The sequence below is a fragment of the Mytilus californianus genome, unplaced genomic scaffold (genome assembly GCF_021869535.1).
Source record: "Mytilus californianus isolate M0D057914Y unplaced genomic scaffold, xbMytCali1.0.p SCAF_14, whole genome shotgun sequence".
Classification (NCBI taxonomy): Eukaryota; Metazoa; Mollusca; class Bivalvia; order Mytilida; family Mytilidae; genus Mytilus; species Mytilus californianus.
In genome coordinates, this window is record NW_026262626.1 from 22557894 (window position 1) to 22582218 (window position 24325).

The 24325-nt window shown below is 31.5% G+C and overlaps 1 protein-coding gene across 1 annotated transcript; it reads left to right on the plus strand.

The window, feature by feature from the left end:
* Positions 1 to 8907: 8907 nt before the first annotated feature.
* Positions 8908 to 23537, plus strand: LOC127724410 (uncharacterized). The gene is made up of 7 exons (XM_052231361.1): positions 8908 to 9848; positions 11561 to 11636; positions 14272 to 14617; positions 15234 to 15418; positions 19213 to 19383; positions 20702 to 20786; positions 22417 to 23537. Exons 4-7 carry the CDS (start codon positions 15276 to 15278, stop codon positions 23464 to 23466), a joined length of 1449 nt encoding a protein of 482 aa, XP_052087321.1. The 5' UTR covers positions 8908 to 9848; positions 11561 to 11636; positions 14272 to 14617; positions 15234 to 15275; the 3' UTR covers positions 23467 to 23537.
* The last annotated feature ends 788 nt before the right edge of the window (positions 23538 to 24325 follow it).

Sequence of the window (24325 nt, forward strand, 5' to 3'; positions counted from 1 at the left end):
TGAAAATGAATTTTTGAGATTTTTTTTAAATTTTGTATTCACTGCACGATAAAAGACCTAAAAGCACTAGTGGCCTTAGATTTTTAAAAATAGCAAAAAAAGTAAACGGTCATGATACACATTCAAATTCATTTCTGAATAGTAAAATGAAAGTACTTCAGTTAACTGTGAATGTAGAATTTTTTGCAGTGTTAGAAAGTGGTGAAAATTCTAAAAAGGCTATCATTATCCCTTATGGGCCAGGAAATACTACCGTGCCACCTTAAAGGGGATATATATGTTTACACTAAATCAATAAAGGATTTTTTTTTACCTATGCAATTTGTATGTTTATCAATTAAAAGTTGATTAAAGGCAACTATAATAAAAATAGCCCTTAAATTCCATCCCTGGGAGTGAAAATTGCTGATTCAGCAAATTTTGCCTGATCTGTGGGTAATAATGTAAAAATTTACCTAGAAAGTAGAACTTCATTATTTTTAAGTAACTTGCAGTACTTTTTTAATTATAAATGCTCGCTTTAACTTTTCGCACTGTCTGACACATGTGCAACCACTGGAAATTGAGACGCGACATATTTTAGTTGCCTGTACGTCCTATTATTTTCACCGAAATAGATGAATTGCATAATTTTTTATTTTTTTCCACACAAGTACAGCTATTTTATTTTTTTCAGGTTTAATTTATAGTTCTGTGGTAACAGGACACCAGTATGAGCATTTTTTAAACCATTAAGTAGTTAAGGGGGTCCTTACTTATTCATTTAGCCCTCATATTTGGCTGAAATAGAGATAGCAATAGGGGTTTCTTTACACTGACAAGACATTTTTTTGACAAAGAATGTAATTATGATTGTATATCAGCAAGATTTAATAGTTTATTCATTTTCCTTGCAAATGTTATTAATTGTTTTGATTTTCTGACAATGAAAAGCATAATAAAGGTAAACTGATTATGTAAGGGGACATAATTTAACTTAATGCATATATGAGAAATAGACAAACAGTCAACTTAGAGATATATTCTAGTACATGTATTGTCAAATAGATTTTAGAATAATAGCTAATTGCCATCTAAAGAGTCTTGTTGTGTTGCCCTCATAATCTGGAAATGCTTAAAGTAATGTAAGGCATGCTGTAAAATGTGGAATGGACTTTAATATAATTTTTCATGATTTGGTGCTTAAACTGTTTCTTTCAGTCAGATTAACTTTAAATAGAGTTGGCAATTCAATAATACCTCCTGAATCACCTTGTTTGACTTCTGTGTTGATTTGAAACATGGTATATTTGGGTTTTGTTCACTCATTAAGTAAAAATGGTAAGATGAAAAAAAGTGAAAATCTGCCAGCTGGGGTAGGGGTGTAATCTTTGACTTTTTTTTTGGTAAAAAATAAGTGTAGACTAGTATTCTTTATTGTAATATGTTTCATAGTAAGAAGTCTATGCATCATAAGTGTCATGACTGATTTCAAGTTTGTAATGTCTTGGTTAAGGGGGATATATATGTTTACACTAAATCAATAAAGGATTTTTTTTTACCTATGCAATTTGTATGTTTATCAATTAAAAGTTGATTAAAGGCAACTATAATAAAAATAGCCCTTAAATTCCATCCCTGGGAGTGAAAATTGCTGATTCAGCAAATTTTGCCTGATCTGTGGGTAATAATGTAAAAATTTACCTAGAAAGTAGAACTTCATTATTTTTAAGTAACTTGCAGTACTTTTTTAATTATAAATGCTCGCTTTAACTTTTCGCACTGTCTGACACATGTGCAACCACTGGAAATTGAGACGCGACATATTTTAGTTGCCTGTACGTCCTATTATTTTCACCGAAATAGATGAATTGCATAATTTTTTATTTTTTTCCACACAAGTACAGCTATTTTATTTTTTTCAGGTTTAATTTATAGTTCTGTGGTAACATGACACCAGTATGAGCATTTTTTAAACCATTAAGTAGTTAAGGGGGTCCTTACTTATTCATTTAGCCCTCATATTTGGCTGAAATAGAGATAGCAATAGGGGTTTCTTTACACTGACAAGACATTTTTTTGACAAAGAATGTAATTATGATTGTATATCAGCAAGATTTAATAGTTTATTCATTTTCCTTGCAAATGTTATTAATTGTTTTGATTTTCTGACAATGAAAAGCATAATAAAGGTAAACTGATTATGTAAGGGGACATAATTTAACTTAATGCATATATGAGAAATAGACAAACAGTCAACTTAGAGATATATTCTAGTACATGTATTGTCAAATAGATTTTAGAATAATAGCTAATTGCCATCTAAAGAGTCTTGTTGTGTTGCCCTCATAATCTGGAAATGCTTAAAGTAATGTAAGGCATGCTGTAAAATGTGGAATGGACTTTAATATAATTTTTCATGATTTGGTGCTTAAACTGTTTCTTTCAGTCAGATTAACTTTAAATAGAGTTGGCAATTCAATAATACCTCCTGAATCACCTTGTTTGACTTCTGTGTTGATTTGAAACATGGTATATTTGGGTTTTGTTCACTCATTAAGTAAAAATGGTAAGATGAAAAAAAGTGAAAATCTGCCAGCTGGGGTAGGGGTGTAATCTTTGACTTTTTTTTTGGTAAAAAATAAGTGTAGACTAGTATTCTTTATTGTAATATGTTTCATAGTAAGAAGTCTATGCATCATAAGTGTCATGACTGATTTCAAGTTTGTAATGTCTTGGTTAAGGGGGATATATATGTTTACACTAAATCAATAAAGGATTTTTTTTTACCTATGCAATTTGTATGTTTATCAATTAAAAGTTGATTAAAGGCAACTATAATAAAAATAGCCCTTAAATTCCATCCCTGGGAGTGAAAATTGCTGATTCAGCAAATTTTGCCTGATCTGTGGGTAATAATGTAAAAATTTACCTAGAAAGTAGAACTTCATTATTTTTAAGTAACTTGCAGTACTTTTTTAATTATAAATGCTCGCTTTAACTTTTCGCACTGTCTGACACATGTGCAACCACTGGAAATTGAGACGCGACATATTTTAGTTGCCTGTACGTCCTATTATTTTCACCGAAATAGATGAATTGCATAATTTTTTATTTTTTTCCACACAAGTACAGCTATTTTATTTTTTTCAGGTTTAATTTATAGTTCTGTGGTAACATGACACCAGTATGAGCATTTTTTAAACCATTAAGTAGTTAAGGGGGTCCTTACTTATTCATTTAGCCCTCATATTTGGCTGAAATAGAGATAGCAATAGGGGTTTCTTTACACTGACAAGACATTTTTTTGACAAAGAATGTAATTATGATTGTATATCAGCAAGATTTAATAGTTTATTCATTTTCCTTGCAAATGTTATTAATTGTTTTGATTTTCTGACAATGAAAAGCATAATAAAGGTAAACTGATTATGTAAGGGGACATAATTTAACTTAATGCATATATGAGAAATAGACAAACAGTCAACTTAGAGATATATTCTAGTACATGTATTGTCAAATAGATTTTAGAATAATAGCTAATTGCCATCTAAAGAGTCTTGTTGTGTTGCCCTCATAATCTGGAAATGCTTAAAGTAATGTAAGGCATGCTGTAAAATGTGGAATGGACTTTAATATAATTTTTCATGATTTGGTGCTTAAACTGTTTCTTTCAGTCAGATTAACTTTAAATAGAGTTGGCAATTCAATAATACCTCCTGAATCACCTTGTTTGACTTCTGTGTTGATTTGAAACATGGTATATTTGGGTTTTGTTCACTCATTAAGTAAAAATGGTAAGATGAAAAAAAGTGAAAATCTGCCAGCTGGGGTAGGGGTGTAATCTTTGACTTTTTTTTTGGTAAAAAATAAGTGTAGACTAGTATTCTTTATTGTAATATGTTTCATAGTAAGAAGTCTATGCATCATAAGTGTCATGACTGATTTCAAGTTTGTAATGTCTTGGTTAAGGTAGCACGGTAGTATTTGCATTCCAGTATTTAGGTTGCTCTTTTGTGTACCCTACCTAAGTCAATGTATCTGAACAGTGTGATTGGACAAAAAATACAGTATCAACTGAACATACTTTCCCAAACTGAGGGATGAATCAGGTGTAGAAAAATATGAAATAATTTTACATACAGATGAAAATGAATTTTTGAGATTTTTTTTTAATTTTGTATTCACTGCACGATAAAAGACCTAAAAGCACTAGTGGCCTTAGATTTTTAAAAATAGCAAAAAAAGTAAACGGTCATGATACACATTCAAATTCATTTCTGAATAGTAAAATGAAAGTACTTCAGTTAACTGTGAATGTAGAATTTTTTGCAGTGTTAGAAAGTGGTGAAAATTCTAAAAAGGCTATCATTATCCCTTATGGGCCAGGAAATACTACCGTGCCACCTATTATATAGGACGATTTATTAGTAAATTAAAATATACGGAAAAGCACTGTTATATTTCCGGAAAATTGTACATTGTAATTTATACTTATATACTTATGTTTATAGCATTAGTATCAATAGGTAAGTCTAAACCTATTATTTATGTATTTAGGGCTTCTACGGGAAAAGCTGTATCCTTAAAAGATTTATACGGCTTTAATGAAATAAAGTATATGTTTAAAAAAAAAAAAAACAAAAAAAAAAAGAACATTACGATCGGATGATACCAAAAGTCTTTATTCCTTATAAATATTTCAGACTTTTCAATTACCCTTAAAGGACATATTCATGTAAGTACTTCATATCTTATAGAATCTATAGAAATAATCAGTCTAGGACGGGGCTTCGGTGGCCGGGTGCTCTAAGTAGTCTGATATTGTTTTAATTGGCTATATGTAACTGTTTGTTTGTGACACAATGTACTGTCTGGTAAATCTTTATTGTACACATTAATAAAAGTTTATCAAGAAAAAAAAAAGTAGTCCAACTACTGTATCACTAGCCTGTCAACACTGCAGTTGTAAGTACCAATCCCGCATGTGGCAGGTGCGTTTGACTCCAATCTTAGTTAACTATGATTGTCAGTTTTCCTACCGAAGGCCGGTTGTTCTCTCCTTGGCACTTTGGCTTCCTTCACCACTAAACACTGACCTACACGAAACAGTCAATAGTGCTAAAATTTGCGTTAAACACAAATCAATCAATTAAACGTTCTAAAACAACAATGTTAAAGACTAGTGAAAATATTACAATTTGTTCAAATTTGTTTAACAATAAACTATTCAACAATAAACTATTCAACGTATAGTCACATCTAAAAAATGTCGAAGCAACTTACAGTAGACATCCGAAAATTACAAGAAGAAAAAAACACATGCCTGTTGTCCACAGTAGCAAAATAACATGTCACTCATTAATACCTAATCATGCATATAGTATATGTTTATTCATTTTTTACCACCTGCTTATTGACTTTCCTTACTGTATATATGATATGTTGATTTGTTGAATATACTTGTTTATTCACATTCCTCGTAAGCCTATGAGCGCGGGGTCTTCAATTAAAATCAAATTTGAAGCTTGAGCGCATTGCTTTCTTTTCTTTTTACGTCATTATAATTGCTACGGTACCATAAATTTTAGAACACTTCCCCCCTTTCTTCAATTTTGTTTACTTTCACTGTCTCCTCGAGCATTTTGGTTGAAAACGTCGCATTTCCGCACGCTTTATTTGATTGGCACGATTTGACGTCAGGCACTTGCAAAATAAATGTAAATGTCATAACATTTTTTTCTGCTTTTTATACCAAGTCTAATTTTGGCTGGATTACAAAGTAACTAGAGGCTCTAAAGAGCCTGTGTCGCTCACCTTGGTCTATGTGCATATTAAACAAAGGACACAGATGGATTCATGACAAAATTGTGTTTTGGTGATGGTGATGTGTTTGTAGATCTTACTTTACTGAACATTCTTGCTCCTTACTATTATCTCTATCTATAATGAACTTGGCCCGGTAGTTACAGTGGAAAATACTTTGTAAAAATTTACAAAAATTTACAAAATTTATGAAAATTGTAAAAAATTGCCAATAAAGGGCAATAACTCCTTAAGGGGTCAATTGACAATTTTGGTCATGTTGCCTTATTTGTAGATCTACATTTGCTGTACATTATTGCTGTTTACAGTTTATCTCTATCTATAATAATATTCAAGATAATAACCAAAAGCTGCAAAATTTTCTTAAAATTACCAATTCAGGGGCAGCAACCCAACAACGTGTTGCCTGATTGGTCTGAAAATTTCAGGGCAGATAAATCTTGACCTAATGAACAAAATCATCAGATTTGCTCTAAATGCTTTGGTTTCAGAGATATGAGCCAAAAACTGCATTTTACCCTATGTACTATTTTTTAGCCATGTCGGCCATCTTGGTTCGCGGGCGGGGTCATCGGACACATTTTTTAAACTAGATACCCTTATAATGATTGTGGACAAGTTTGGTTAAATTTGTCTCAGTAGTTTCAGAGGAGAAGATTTTTGTAAAAGATTACAAAAATTTACGAAAAATGGTTAAAAATTGATTATAAAGGGCAATAACTCCTTAAGAGGTCAACTGACCATTTTGGTCAAGTTGACTTATTTGTAGATCTTACTTTGCTGAACATTATTGCTGTTTACAGTTTTTCTCTATCTATAATAATATTCAAGATAATAACCAAAAAGGGCAAAATTTCCTTAAAATTACCAATTCAGGGGCAGCAACCCAACTACGGGTTGTCCGATTCATCTGAAAATTTCAGGGCAGATAGATCTTGACCTGATAACCAATTTTACACCGTCAGATTTGCTCTAAATGCTAAATGAAATATAAGCCAAAAACTGCATTTTACCCCTATGTTCTATTTTTAGCCATGGCGGCCATCTTGGTTGGCAGGCGGGTTCATCGGACACATTTTTAAAACTAGATACCCAAATGATGATTGTGGCCAAGTTTGGTTAAATTTGGCCTAGTAGTTTCAGAGGAGAAGATTTTTGTAAAAGTTAACGGACGACGACGACGGACGACGACGGACGACGGACGACGACGGACGACGGACGCCAAGTGATGAGAAAAGCTCACTTGGCCCTTTGGGCCAGATGAGCTAAAAAGGGGAAAAGCTTCCTGTAAAATTCAATAACTGTTTTATAATATATATTTTTTAAGTGCACGTATACATGTACATATAATTAATATGGAAGGTGATGTACCTGTTCCATAAACTGATTTGTTGACAACAGGGAGACATGTTTTTTTTTCCATCCACACAAGTGCCACTAAGTTCTGACATACAATCCTTGCTCCAATCTGATAGGAAGGTTCTTCAGCTCTTCTGGAAACTGCCTACGATTCTTTCAGCAATATCGCTTCATTCTTCATTTCAAAATGAATTTCATGAATTGTAACATACATAATGACACACGTTTCCACAATAAAGTGCACACGTCAGGTAAATAAAAGAAAAAAAATGATAGTAATCGTGTTTTCATGATCATGGCGGGAAAATGTAATTATAAGTATTGAAAAATGCTTCTTTTAGTAATTTCATAGGGTTGTAAAAGCGTTGACCGTGCGCTCATTTTTAGAATGAAGCGCTTCCGCACTTCATACAAAATGTACTTCGGTCAACGCTTTTACATCCCAATGAATTTACAAAAAAAGCATTCAATTCTTTAATAACTTCTCAATGTTATATCAGAAATTTGTAAAAATCGTAAGGGAGCTTACGTCAATAGATATATCACAATTCACCAAAGTTTCATGAGAACTGCTGAAAGTATTTTTGAGTTATTATCCTAAAACTGGATAATCACCCCTTTTTAATGAATTAAACCCAATAACTCAGAAATGTAAAATCTAAATTTTACAAAAATTGAATGGGAGTTTACATCAGTAGATATAATCTATTCACCAAAGTTGCACAAGACCTGCTGAAAGCTTTTTTGAGTTAGTGTCCGAAAACTGGAAAATGCCCCTTTCTTTTAATGAATAAAACCCTGTAAATCAGAAACGTAAAAATCTAAAATTTATAAAATTCGAAAGGGAGCTCACATCAATAGATATAAACAATTCTCCAAAGTTTTATGCAAATTGGTTAAAGCGCTTTTGAGTTAATGTCCGACATGTTGACGACGGACGGACAGACGGTATACCTATGACGGCAAGCTATGAAGGACCCCAAAATGACTAGTGTGAAACCATTCAAACAGGAAAAAAACAATAGTCCAATCTATATACAAAACGAGAAAGGAAAAACACCTAGGTAAAGCCTATCGATCTCTTGATATAGGCTCTTAAATTCAGCACGTTTTAGAGATTTTTTGAAAATACGATGTTTTCATTTTTTTTTTTTGCCTTGTTCGAAAATTAAACATGACCAAATATAATTAAATAAACTAAAAATTTGATAAACAAATGTTTTCTTGTTGTCAGATCAAAATACATTTAACAAGCCAGTGCATTGATACCGATTAAATTCTATTGAATTTATTATATCGATAATTTTACATTTGTTGCTATTACGTAATATATATATATATATAAGTCCTGTGTCCAGGTGAGAAAGAAACAACAGATGGTATGTATACTAAAATGTTTATCGTCTTCTATTATACATGAGGGTGTGGATGGGGGTTTACAGAATAAAAAATAATTGACAAAAAAAATAAAGAATAGAGAAAATAACCAAACAAATATAGAAAAGAGAATGATGAGGTTCTAGAATATAAGGAATAAAGAATGATGGGCAAAAAGTATAACGAATAGAAAAAATGTCCTAAAAATAATAGAATACAGAAATAATGAACCCCTATCCAGATCCTCATAATCTGAAGATGACATTTAGCTTTAGGGCAATTATGGGCATGCGAATCAGTTTTAAACCCACAGTGATTTTTAAAGGCAGTGCTTTAATGCCTTTCTAGTCGCCCAGCCCCCCCCCCCCCCCCCCCCCCCTCCTAAATCTGCCCCTGACATGTATGACACAGCTGTTACCACTGAAATAAAACTAAGTCATTTCCAATTGTTTGAGCATCAAAAGCTAAATGTGAAATTTTGAGACACATTTTCAACATAACATAACATTGTACAAATATTGGTATTTATTCTGAGATTAATACAAAGGTTCTCCTTAAATATCAAATTAATTGGTATTTAAATCAATGAAATGATATTGTATATAAAGTGTTATGAGAATAATCATAAAAATAAGAAGATGTGGTATGATTGTGGTATGAATGCTTAAAAAACAACTCTCCATCAGAGACCAAATGATGTAGAAATTAACAACTTAAGGTCAACAAACAGCCTTCAACAATGAGCAAAACCCATAAGGCATAACCATGCAGCTCTAAAATGTCCAGAAATTACAAATGTATATCAATTCAAACGGGAAAACTAACCTGATGTGTGTACGAAACAAAGAGTTATATGTAATCAGGTAGTATTAATTTAAAATATAATTGCTATACTGTTTTTGTGATGACATTTTTCATGTGAATAATCTAAAACCATCAAAAAACATGATGGGTTCAACTGAAATAGTCTCACTCCAATATAACAGCAAAATAAGTAACTAGTTCTACTGAGAGGAAAAGTTTGTGGAAAAAATACATTTCAATTATATAGATTGAAGTTGAACTATAGTTGGTTTCTACAAAATGTAATTTTTGTTTCATAAAATGCTTTCTTATATGTAGGAATGATACATGCTGGCTTAGGATATGCACAAATAAGAAACTTTCTGACAGAATGTAACTTGCCAGTCATGAGTAAGTCTTGTTTCCAAAAACATGAGAAGAAAATTGGAAAAATCTTTGTATCTGCTGCTGAAGAATCCTGCAAGAAAGCTCAACAACTGGAAAAAGAAATTTCTACAGATAAGGTAATACTATATGATATATTTGACTTATTTTAATCTACTTCTGGACCTCTTTCAAATATGACTTATATATGTATATATATATACATGTGTATATATATATATATATATATATACTTCCGCAAATTTACAGATCTAACATTATTGGGCTGTTCGTTTAGACGAATTATATATATACATATACCGGTATATATATATATATATATATATATAAAATTAAGAAGATGTGGTATGATTGCCAATGAGACACAACTCTGCAAGAGACCAAATTACACAGGAATTAACAACTATGGGTCACCCAACGGCCTTCAACAATGAGCAAAGCCTAAACTGCATAGTCAGCTATAAAAGGCCCCAAAATCACAAAACTTGTCCTAAAGGTACAGATAAAATATTAACACAATTTGTAATTAGGGCTACATAAACATGGAAAAAGCATCATTTTCTGAATTGAATGAAAAGTAATTTACATTTACAATTAAAAATATAACTTCTCCAACAATTAAAAACATAAGAAGTCAAAAGAACAATCTTACATATGTCCATCTATAAATCAAAATAAAAAATAAATCAATAGAATTATATATATATATGTTGTGTACAAGATGTAATTTTGTACAAATTATAATGTGTACAGGGTTTTTGTACAATTTATAAGTTTTTTGACACATACCTTTTTGCACCAGGTGATAAAAGTTTATCTTCTAAAATGTATCAGTTTCATGTCTTCAATTCAAATTTATATACTCCAACCTTAAATTTAGTGCTATTCTCTTTGTCCTCAAACTGGAAATAAGGACACCTGAATGGTTTAAATTCTATTTTTATTTTTCTCCTTATACCAAAATCATATCCATGAAAAGTCTTTTTGTGTTCTTATAATGTTTTTTGTATCAATGCTCAGTATTGAACTGTATCATGTAGTCATGGAAATATGAAAGAAATATGCGAAACAAAAAACTGTGTGCTTGCATCATCCATTTGTGTTAAGCAGTTCATAAAACACTAACATGACTAATAACTTGTACAAAAATTCTGTACAAATTATAATTAATTTGTACAACATTACAATTTGTACACAACATATATATATGTTGTATACCAATTATAATTTGCACAGAATTTTGTACAAATTATTGGGTTTCATTGAACTGCTTAATGCAAATGGATGATACAATCACAGTCTTTTGTTTCACATACTTCTGTCATATTTCCATGACTACATGATACAATCTAATAGTTATACTGAGCATTGTTACAAAAAAACATAAGAACACAGAAATACTTTTTATGGATATGATTTCAGTATACAGAGGAAAAAAAATAGAATTTAAACCATTCAGGTGTTCTTATTTCCAGCTTTAGAACAAGGAGAATAGCACTAAATTTCAGGCTGAAGTATATAGATTTGAATTTAAAACATTAAGTTGATAAATTTTTGAAGATAAACTTTTATCACCTGGTGCAAAAAGGTATGTGTAAAAAAAAACCTGTACATCTTGTACACAACATATATATATATTTTATTTATATTGTGTTAAAACAGATCAATAAATTAATTTCAAAATGATTAATAAAATAAGTTAATCTTTTTTATGTTACGTCTTTTATAATTCTTTAAGAATTTAAATAAACAATATAAATTTTCAAATTATTCATAATTTGTTTACTACCTTATTGCGATGTCTAATTTTTATCAAATTTATGTAATTTAGGAGTTGGAGCTTGAGGTCAGTTTTGATGCAGGTTGGCAAAAACGTGGGACAGGATTCAATTACAATAGCTTAACAGGTAAACCTGCACTTTATAAACGTGCAATTTCTCGCTGCATTGAAGACCTGTTGGTGACCTTCTGCTGTTGTCTGTTCTATGGTCAGGTTGTTGTCTCTTTGACACATTCCCCATTTCCATTCTCAATTTTAAACATATTTATTTTTGTTGGTACAATTTTAATGGTGAATTTGCAACTATATTTTTGTCTAATAAGATCAAAACCTTAATAATCTAGCTATACATGCATGTACAACTACAGTACTATATAAATTACAATTAATTAATATACATACCAATCAGAATTGCATGTGATGTCTACATGTTCAATGTTTCACATAAGACTGTTACATGTATGAGAATCTCACTTAAATGTAAACAAGCTTAATAATTTAAGCCAAAGAACCTTTTTCTGATTGTTATAAACTCAATAGTGACAGATACACAAAATTTGAAGATTGATGAAAACTTCAGCCAATGTCAGTATAGTATGAATAGCTGGTAAAACTAAAAATAATGTAATGAATGTAGACCTACTAACTTACATGCACCTGAATTCAAGTTAAGAATATATAATACCTATAACCAGATGTAATAAACAAATTTTTACAATTAATTCACATTGACAAATATTTCTACTTTAAGATCAGGGACTTTCTATACTATTTTAGATTTATTGAGTTTTAGGGTTTCTTGCTGACTGATCTAAGGGTCATCTAATCCTCAATAATTTTCTATTCATATTTCAAACAAATATTTTGTCAATTGTGAACTAATAAAATGATCAGACTTTACAAGATATACATATGTGTAGGACTCTAAAGTGCGATGGGGACGCTAAAACGCGATAGTCACGCTAAAGTGCGATGGCCTACGCTAAAGTGCGATGGTTTGATACGCTAAAGTGCGATGGTCTGTGCTAATCATTTGAACACGCTAAAGTGCGTTTTTCCGCAAAAGTATCGATGTTAGCAACGTTCGACAGCATTAGGGACCGGTCATTATTTATCTCCAGGGGGGGGGCCGGCAAAATGTAAATTTGAAATGATAAAAAATGATTGACCCCCCCTTTTCAAAATGTGTTAAAAAATTTAACCCCCCCTCTTTCAACTACATAAAAACTTTTGACCCCCCTCTCTTTTCTGATTATAATTGAAAGGTTTCAAATGATTCAATTATTATATGTTGCTAATATTCCTAGTAAGGTATTTTAATACACATACACAGAGAATGCATTGAGGACGACATCCGATAGAAGAATACACTGATGTAAGGGACCGTTCAATATTTACCAGAGGGATGGGCCGGTGCATTCTTAATATTATTTCATTAAAAAAGTTAATGCCCATCCTTTTAAATTCTGCAAAAAAGTCCTTGCCCATCTAAAAAACTATAAAAAGAGTCCTTGCCCCTCTAAGACTTAAAGACAATCAAAAATGATTAAGGTTCTATTTTAATATTTGCATGTTTATGTCTGGAAATCAAAGAATAGACTTTGGTGTATAAATACAAAATTCAAAATGTGCTAGTTAATTCCACATATATATATAGTGTTATTAACATTAGCCTAAACTGAAAATTGTAGCTTCTTTTACCAATTAACTAAGTTGATTTGAAACTTTATACCAATTTTTAAAGATGACTATCTGAATTTAGTCTAAATTGAACATTTAAGATTTTTTTAACCTATTTTTTAAATCCATAAAAATGACAGCAATACACCAAAACTACCAAACAGCCTGGCATTCTGTAAGATCAACATATAAATGAGATAGCTGTAGAGTTATATGAAAATCTAAGTTGATTTGAAAAAGTTATAAAAAAATTTAAAGGTGACTATCTGAATTTAGCCTAAACTGAAAATTGTAGCTTTTTTAACCTATTAACTAAATCCATAAAAATGACAGCAATAAACCAAAGTACCAAACAACCTGGCATTCTGTAAGATCAATATGTTAATGAGATAGCTGTAGAGTTATATGAAAATCCAAGTTGATTTGAAAATGTTATAAAAAATTTTAAAGATGACTATCTGGTATTAACCTAAACTGAAAATTTAAGCTTTTTTTAACCTATTTATTAAATCTATAAAAATGATAGCAATACACTAAACTCCCAAACAACCTGGCATTCTGTAAGATCAATATATGAATGAGATAGGTGTAGAGTTTTATGAAAATCCAAGTTGATTTGAAAAACAATTTTAAAGGTGACTATCTGTATTTAGCCTAAACTGAAAATTTTAGATTTTTTTCTTACTTATTAATAAAATTTGACAGCAATACACCAAACTATCAAACAACCTGGTATTCTATAAGGTCAAAATACAATTGATATGAAAATCCAAGTGGTTTTGAAAATTTATATAAACTTTTAAAAGTGACTATCTGAAATTAGTCCGAATAGAAAATTCTAGCTTTTCTTTCCCGTTACACCATCGGACTTTAGCGTGTCATACCATCGCTCTTTAGCGTGATATCTGATCGCACTTAAAAAAAAACAACCATCGCACTTTAGCGTCTGACACCATCGCACTTTAGCGTGACCATCGCACTTTAGAGTCCTACATATGTATGCATACAAACTATATTTTTGTATATGGAATTGTAATATTTTCTTTTTCAACCAAAATTTGTAATTTCATATTGAATTTCAGGACATGCTTCAATGATAGGAAAACAAACAGGGAAAGTGACCTGCTATGATATAAGAAGCAAAAGCTGTAAATTTTGTGAGCATCATGAGGGAAAGAATGAAACAGTTCTAAGTCATGACTGTTGTAGAAATTGGTATGGGTCTAGTAAGTCTATGGAACCAGATATGGCTGTTTCCATGGCACATAAGATGACTGATAATGAATGCCCAATTGACGTCATTCATGCTGACAATGATTCAACTACCATGTTGAAACTGAAAATGGACTTTGAAAACTTGAAAAAAAAGGATGACCAAAATCATACTACAAAAGGAATAACAAAATCACTGATTGAATTGTCTAAAAGGTAATAAAAGTTATGTTTTCAGTCATAATTTTTTTTGGGCTCTAGCCTTACCTATGAGGATCTAGATGGGGGGGGTTCTTCATTTCTGTATTCTTTAATTTTGTATGCTATTTTCTCTTTTCTTTAAACTTATGTCCATTTTTCTCTGATCTTTATATTTTAGCACCTCATTATTCCCTATTCTTTTTTTCTTTTTTTGCCCATAATTTTCTATTCTGTAAACCCTCATCCACACCCTCACCTATGTCAAGCAAATAACGTTATAACATTTATTGTTGAGAACTTCATGCATAATTGTTAATGTTCACTGGATTGGTACTTGATTGTCTTGAATAAGCAACACAACAGGTTCCAAAAGTGGATCAGGAACTGCTTAATAAAACAGAGCACCCTTTTTTTATTTATTTTTTTTTTGGGGAAGGGGGGTCTAAAAAATTTTAGGTTCACTCAATATAAGATAAAAGATAGATTTAACATCCCCATGCAGCTGTAGTCAGATTAACTTGAAACTTAGTACCAATTATGATTTGAACTTTTTAAAAGATATACAAAATCAAAGTTTAGACACTGATTTTCAGTTTCAACTTATGTAATGATAAAAAATATAATTTTGTAGGCACAAGGAGCTGAAGTAATTCCCTATCTGAACAGATGTTTCATGTATGCAATTACACAGAACAGCAGCAGTGATCTTAAAATTGATGAGGGTCTTTCGAGAATTGTTCCCCATGTCTTTGGAGATCATGGATTGTGTGGTGCAGTAGACTGGTGTACATTTAAAGATGATCCTATATCTTTCAAGTATGCATGACCTAAAGATGATTTTTATGGTTCTTTTTAAATTGTAACTTTGCTGTCTCATTCATATCTAACCACATTTCCCTTTTCCGGAAAACATTGAGACAAATCAAAGAAGATGATAAACAAAAATGAGTTCATAAAAAAAAATACTATAATAATATATAGTTATAGTTCAATTGTACAAGAAACAATGCTAATATTGATAAATATGGAAACTGTCATTGTAAGCACATTTTTACCTAGTCATATGTAATAAAAAAAAGAGACTTATATTCTGGTCAGCAATAACACATAACTAGAGGCTCTAAAGAGCCTGTGTCGCTCACCTTGGTCTATATGCATTTCAAACAAAGGACACTCTCCAACATTGTAGACGAGAATAGACTTCATGACAAAAATCTCTATTTTGTTGATCTTGTATTACTGATCTTTTAGTCTGTTTTAGTTTCTCTCTATCTTCTTTAGTTTTTGCTCATAACACAAAAGAGGGTAAAAAAAATCCTCATTTAAGGGCAATCGCTCCTATGAAGAGTGACTGAGTCTACTACCTATATCGGCAAAATTTGACTTTTTAATAGATCTTGCCTTGCTGATCATTTTTGTTGAGCCTGCGACTTTTGTCGCAAAAGCAAGACATAGCGATCCTACATTCCGTCGATGGCAGCGTCCACAAATATTCACCCTGTGGTTAAAGTTTTTGAAATTTTAATAACTTTCTTAAACTATCCTGGATTTCTACCAAACTTGGACAGAAGCTTGTTAATGATCATAAGCTAGTATCTAGAATCTAGAAGAAAATTTTGTAAAAAAAAAATCCTGTTTATCCGTATTTTACTATTAAATGGACTTAGTTTTTGCTGCCAGTAAACATTACATTCACTCTGTGGTTAAAGTTTTTAAAATTTTAATAACTTTCTTAAACTATCCTGAATTTCTACCAAACTTGGACAGAAGCTTGTTTATGATCAAAAGCTAGTATCTAGAAGAAAATTTTGTAAAAATTTATTTCCTGTTTTTCCGTATATTACTTATAAATGGACTTAGTTTTTCTTCCAGTTAACATTACATAAAGTCTGCGGTTAAAGTTTTTAAAACATTTATTAGATTCATAACCAATCCTGGATTTTTACCAAACTTGGATAGAAGCTTCTTACAGTCAAAAGATAGTATCTAGAGGAAAATTTTTAATAATTTTTTCCCCATTTTTGTTGAGCCTGCGACTAACAGCAAAAGTAGGCGAGATACTGGGTTCCGCGGAACCCTTGTAAACGAATTTTTGTGATTTAAAGTGTTTATTTATCTACTATAATTAAAATCATATAAAGGCATAACAGAAAAAAAATTTTCTCTCTAAATATCATAGTTTTCATGATAAAAGACAAAAATGAAAAAAATGGTAAAATTTGTCATTTATGGGCAATATATATATAACCCCTATAAAAATTTGTCTAACAGTTTTGACGTATATGGATAATTGGTAGAGCTCATTATTCTGAACATGTTTGCTCCTTTCAGATTTTCCCTATTTATAACAGTTCAAAAAATTATACACAAAACTTGCATTTTACCCCTATGTTCTATTTTTAGACATGTCACCATCGGTCATGTTGACTGGTAGGTGGGGTCATCGGACACATTTTTTAAACTAGATACCCTAATGATGATCGTGGCCAAGTTTGGTTAAATTTGTCTCTGTATAGTTTCAGAGAAGATTTTTGTAAAAGATTATAAAATTTACAAAAAATTGTTAAAAATGGACTATAAGGGGCAATAACTCCTTAAGGGGTCAATTGACCATTTTGGTCATGTTGACTTATTAGTAGATCTTACTTTGCTGAACATTATTGCTGTTTACAGTTTATCTCTTTCTATAATAATATTGAAGATATAAACCAATAAAATGCTTCCCTGAGCACAGCTGGATATGACCGCAGAGGTCCAACCCTGAACAGTTGGGGCAAAAATGGACACAATATTCGGGCTTGATACAGGTCTGAAATTGGATTGTAAATAAATATTTGACACATAACAGGTTTCTGACACCGAAAAACTGGAGTCAAAGAACTTAGAATTGGTTATGTGATTTGAATTTATATTCAATTTTTTGTTTTTGTGCAATACACTATGCTGTTGTGAAATTGACCCCAAAAAAAAAATTACCTCCCTTTTTTTTGCTTTTGTGAAATACACTATGCTGTTGCATATTGACCCCCCCCGAAAAAAAATTACCCCCCCCCCCCAAAAAAAAAAAATTTACCCCCCCCCCCCCCCTTTTTTTTGCAAAAAGAAATACTATTTGAAAAAATTTCTTTTTAATTTCTGTAATCTGAAATGAAAAAAAAAATTGCCCCCACAATTTCTTTTTTACCCCCCCTCCCCCCTTAATTTTTTTTTTCACCTCCCCCCCCCCCCCCTTTTTCAAAAAAAAATGTTTTTCCCTCAAAATATGGTCATAATCTCAATTCAAATTACCAATGGAGTTTGCAACCATAATTATCAATTTAAATACATCATAAAAGTCTTAAAATAGAAAAAAAAATCCCCCCCCCCCAAATTTTTTGAACCCCCTTATGATTCATCACCCCCAAACTCAATCCCAGCCTTCCCTTTGTGGTATGGTACCTTTCAGTACAATTTCAGACAGATCCATACACTTGAACACAAGTTATTGTCTGGAAACTAGAAAAATGCTTGTTTTTGGCCCCTTATTCCTAAACGTTTAAGACTATTACCCCCATTTCCCTTTGTGATATGGAACCTTGTAGTACAATTTTAGAAAGATCCATACACTGACACACAAGTTATTGTCATGAAACTAGAAAAATGCTTGTTTTTGCCCCTTTTTGGCCCCTAATTCCTAAAATTTTGAGGCAATTACCCCCAAAATCAATCCCAGCATTCCCTTTGTGATATGGAACCATGTGGTACAATGTCAGAGAAATCCATACAATAACACACAAGTAATTGTCTGGAAATTACAAAAATGCTTATTTTTGGCCCCCTTTTGGCCCCTAATTCCTTAACTGTTGGTACCATAACCCCCAAAATCAATCCCAACCTTCTTTTTGTGGTATTGAACCTTATGGTAAAATTTCATAGAGATCCATTCACTTTAACTAAAGTTATTGTGCGAAAACCAATGTGTCTTCGGCAGACGCCAACGTCATACCAATATACGACTGCAAAAATGTTTTGTGGTCGTATAAAAACTGCAAAGTTTTCTTAAAATTACCAATTGGGTGGCAGCAACACAACAATGGGTTATCTGATTCGTCTGAAAATTTTACAGCAGAGAGATCTTGACCTAATGAACAATTTTACCCTAGTCTGATTTGCTCTAAATGCTTTGGTTTAGAGATATAAGCCAAAATCTACATTTTACCCCTATGTTCTATTTTTAGCCATGCTGGCCATCTTGGTTGGCGGGCCGGGTCATCGGACTCATTTTTTAAACTAGATACGCCAATGATGTTTGTGGCAAAGTTTGGTTTACTTTGACCGAGTAGTTTCAGAGGAGAATATTTTTGTAAAAGTTAAGGACGACGGACGCCAAGTGATGTGAACAGGTATCTCCCCTAAAAATGTATATATATATTCTTCAATTATCAATGTTACTTTAAAATGACAAATGTCAGCTTAATCTGTTAATATAAGGGCAGATATCCAATGCAATAAACAGTTTATATTCATGAATATAAACCAGGTTGAACACATTAAAGGTTAACAGTAATAATTTAGTAATTGTATAGCTTAATTAAATTAGTTTAAAATTCCAAGATTTTTTTTTTATGTAGATATAAAAGCCTTCCTAATGGAAAGCCTTTGATTAGTGAAGATTTGAGGAGAGATCTAGAGAATCTTATAGAGAAATATAAAAGCAAGGCATCTTCACTAAGAAATTTAGGATCCACACAGGCTAATGAGAGCTTCAACCATTCTGTAGCAACAAAGGCTCCGAAGTCCAAGTGAGTAAAATTTCTACAATATTGTTAAAGTGGATCATCGGTATATATTTCCTAAGATAGAATTTTCTTATACTTTGCCAAGATGAAGATTTTACTATGCTTTTTTCAAAAATATAATAAAAAGTATGGGTCACCGTGCTATTTTTCAAGCTACAAGTTGTGGTAAATTGCCCAAATTTGTAAAGATTGTTCATGAAAAAACATATTTTTGTATATAAAAAGAAATCTATGAGATAGAATTTTGAAATGAAATATGAGGAGATAGGCATTATAAAATGCTTTAAGAAAATAAAAAGTAAAAATGGGGTCACCGAACTTGTTTTCTTGCTAGAAGTAAACAAAACAAATATTTCACTATCATTCCAGTCTAAAATTTTTACTATAACAGGTATCTCCCCTTAAATGGCTAAGTTGATAAAATCAATTCTAAAAAACACAAATATTTGTCATTTGTTTTAACATTTAAAATAATGCAATTAATCACTTATTTTCTGTATACAAATAAACAGCCTTACACATGAATTGCAAATCTGTCTCAAAATTAGCAGATTAAGACAAAGAACTAGACTGATAGTGTACTGCTACTGTACAATCCAAGATGGCGGTATACAACGAATCTACCTTAAGTTGAAAATCAACATTATACATTTTTGTTATGTTTTCATTATGAGTCTGATTATGACAGGAAGAACAAAAAATTAATGTTCCTATTTTGAAAACTAACTGTGTGCAGCAAAAATTACACCAGATTTCTTTGTAATCTTGAATGGAACATTAGATCAAATCCATGAAGTAAACACCCATAAACTTTATAGCTTTTATTGTTTTACTGTTTTACATTTGGTATAATGACTCAAAAAAATAAGGAGATGTGCTATGATTGCCAATGAAACAACTATCCACCAAAGCTCTAATGAGGTTGATATAAGCAAAAATAAGCAACAATATGTACAGCCTTCAACAATGAAAAAAAAACTACTATATTGTATATAGATCGACTTTATAATATTTTTCATTTTCAGCCATTAACATTATTTACTTACACCACACATTGCCTGCTGTGCTGAGCAGATAAACTACTATTAGGGGTTGTTTTAACAACTTTGACTACCCATGAGGGTCTCCCATGGTCAATAGGTAGATAAAGTAGGAAGGAAGTCATCAATGCATTTGTGTACTAATTATATATTGTATGATTGGGACAAAGGAAAGGTTTAAATTTTTTATCCTTTCAATAATACATGTTATCTCAAAAATTTATTTGTACAAACATAACATGTTTGACTGTAAGAAAACATATAGGTTACTTATATTTCAGACACTATGGTGGTTCACAATCCCTAGCAAGTAGAGTGTCATCGGCTGTGCTTCAAAAGAATGAGGGTTACAATTACTTAGAACAGGTAAATGTGAATTTTTGGAGGTTTTGATAATCCTTTATACAATTAGATTATGGTATGTCAATATGTCAGTAAATTAAGAACAGCCATTAGGGCCTTTTATAGCCGACTATACAGAATGTGTTGTTCTCATTGTTGACAACCGTAAGGTTGCCTATAATTGCTTACATCCACTTCATTTGAACTTTGGTGGATGGTTGTCTCATTGGCAATCATACCACATCTCCTTATTTTCACAGGTGATGCAAGTGGAAAACAATGCATTTAAAAAATATTATAATCAAAATTAACTCTGTGAAAAAAATGTGTATTTACAATACTGTGGATTCATTTATTTTCGTGGATTAAGGAAAACTAACATGTTCGTGGATATTTAATGTCGTGGTTTTGTTGAAGTCTGCATACAAGCCTTTAGAAAATTTGTTATTTGTTCAACATTTAATTTCGTGGTTCACCTGTACCCACGAAATCCTTGAAAATTGGTATCCAACGAATAATAATGAATCCACAGCAAGTAGTTTTTGGGTAATTGAATTTTCAAATTTTAATACCAATCAAGTCAGTCTCATCAGCCAAAATGTTGGGAAAATGGGTGAGGGATACAAGAAATGATTTTACCATAAACATGTACATTCCATATAATTTTGTTCTTTTCAAATTTCTTAGATGTGTATTTTTTCAATCATTTATAACAAAGAAGTTGAAATATTATGCTTTTTGTCAAAAATTACACGAAAAAGCAACAAAATTTTACAAAAACTTTCTTATATTAACATCTACCTACAGTTTTTTTAAGTTCGATTTATTCCGATTGGTCCCCTTCATCTTTATTGAAAGTATTAAAAAAAGTTTAAGTGTGCAACTGATTTCTTCCATGATAATAGCCCAAAAATGGGTAAAAATTGATGAAAAATGGGAAAATCATCAGAATTGGGTACTTTCAAATGGCCATAGCAAAAAAAGAAGTGCACCACCATATGATTTTTTCTTCACCAATTTTTTTTTTACAGTCCTATAAACCCAAAAATCAGGTTAACTTGTAAATGAAATTTTAACAGTTGAATGTTTCTTTTTGTTTTTAATTATAGAATTGACATAAATATTTGTGATATTTCAATGATATTTGGTATGCAGTTGTATTAGCATTGGCACATCTTCTTATCACAGACATTATTTGGCCCTGTCCCCTCAGTCATGGTCTATTAACTTTGAAACTTTTGCTTAGTTTACATGTATTAGTTTGTGATTAGGTCAGTTCAAGGGGAACCATTTGTGGTAGGCCAATGTTTGTTGGTCTGAAGTTGTATAAGGATTAGCTCATCTCATTTTCATGGAGAATATTTGGCCCTGCCCCCTCATTCATGGTCTTTTGACTTTAATACTTTGACTTAGTTTACATGTATTAGTTTGTGATCAGTTTAAGGTGAATCCCTAATGTTAAGTCAATGATATTTGGTATGCAAATTTACTGGCAATTGCAAGTTTCGTTTCTATGGAGATTATATAGCCCCCACCCCCTTATCATAACTCTCATGTTAAAGTATTGCTTTTTTAATTTCAACATTTGCATTACCAAAATTACAAAAAAGGCAAGACATATCTCTGTGTTAAATTTTACATCATAATATTTCAGATGAATGAAGCTGCACTTCTATCTCCAGGAGAATACACAAAAAGTATTGCAAAGAAACTGGATACAGAGAAACTGAAAAGAAGGATTAAAAGGCGAAGTCGTGAGTTCAAGAAAAAAAGAACTGAACTAAAGAAAAAAAGGAATAAGAAAGAAAGGCGATTCACTATCCATGAATCTGTTTCATATCAACCAGAAATTGCAACGATAGGATTATCAGATACTGAGGCCGTAACTATTCCATCGCCATTGAAACTGGACGGAACAGAATCATTTACATTTTTTGATCTTGAAACGACAGGTTTAAGCAGAGTTAGTGATATTACTCAGATAGCAGCTGTTTATGATAAGACACTATATCAATCTTACATTTTACCAAGATGTGATATTTCTGTTGAAGCCTCAAAAGTAACAGGAATTACCTGCTGTTTGGCTAAGAATAAAATGTATGTTCATGGGAAGGAAGTGGAAACCAAATCCCAGTATGAAGCATTGTTAGATTTTATTGAATTTTTAAAAACAATTCAAAATCCACTCCTTGTTGGACATAACATCTGTAATTTTGACATTGCAATACTCTCAAACAAATTGAAAGAATTCAGCTTATTTTCTTCTTTTTGTAATGTTACTTCTGGATTTCTGGACACACTTAAAATAGCTAAAAGAATTTTCCCCCGAAATGAAGTAGACAATTACAAACAATCAACTCTTATTTTAAAGTATGTTGGGTTGGAATACAGTGCACACAATGCCATAGAAGATGTACAGTCTCTTCAACATCTCTTTCACCAAGAAATGAAGAATAAATGTAAAGATAATGATATTCATAGCATTTGCTATTGTAGTTGCAAATCTTCATATGATAATTTAGTTCAAAACAAAACTGTAAGCAGAGACACTTGCATTAGACTTGCAAAAAATGGCATATCTTTATCACACTTACAGATAGCTAACAGAAGAGATGCAAATGGAATAAGATTATTGTTACAAGAGTTTAACATTCCTTCCAAAACTGCCTCTGTATTCGTTGCTGCTTTTGCAACTGAACAGTAAATTTTATAGTCATGACAAAAGAAATTTCCGTTGCAGGAATACTGTTCTTAGATTAAAATGCACATAATGTTTTATCTTGTCAAATTGTACACCATCAAGTATACAATGTATTTATATTGTGTTTTGTCTTGGAAAGATATTGGTAATTCTATTTTATGGATTTTATAAAAGTTACCTTTTCTGATTTAAGAATGAAACTTTAATATCAGTCAGAGCTCTGACATAAACAAGTCAGAATAAAATGACTTCTTCAAGTCAGAAAGTGTTTTGAAATTCTGACCTGTACGCGTCAATTTTTGTTTTGCGTAGTTTTCACTCGAGTCCGTCAAACCCGAAGTTATTTTGAATTTGCCGCCGATCTACGACACATACGATCACGTGGTTTTTTGCAAGAGATCACGTGTTTGAGAGTCGTTGTTTTGGAAGTGTCTCGAACGAGAAGTCATTGAATATTGTATTGATTATTTACGATTTTTAGTGAAAATCTAGGTCATTGTGGGCATTTTTAGAAAGATAATTCATATTACCTCCGTATTTTCATGGGCATTTTTATATTTTTTGCCTATAAAGAAGTTCCTTGCAAGTAATTTTTTTGCTGTTTCATGAAGGCGCGCGACCTGTAAATACGGACGCGTGGTCTTTGAGATGACCTGGTGTTTGACAGTTCTGACTTGTTCAGGTCAGAAAATGTTGTTATGATAATGAATTGTTATTTTCGGGAGATAACTCGTGTTGTCTTAAACAATATTTACATTATTAACCAGTCAGTGCAATTTAAAAAGTAAAATTATTGCTTCGAGCTGAACATCGTCACGTGATTTTTCTATTTTTAAACTCAATCACGAATTGATTTTTAAAG

Excerpts from the sequence above, each read along its gene's own strand:
- LOC127724410 (XM_052231361.1), top strand. The coding sequence starts at position 15,276 with ATGTATGCAATTACACAGAACAGCAGCAGTGATCTTAAAATTGATGAG. Across the intron at positions 19,384-20,701 it reads ACAAAGGCTCCGAAGTCCAA|ACACTATGGTGGTTCACAAT; the intron begins GTGAGTAAAATT and ends CTTATATTTCAG. Across the intron at positions 20,787-22,416 it reads GTTACAATTACTTAGAACAG|ATGAATGAAGCTGCACTTCT; the intron begins GTAAATGTGAAT and ends ATAATATTTCAG.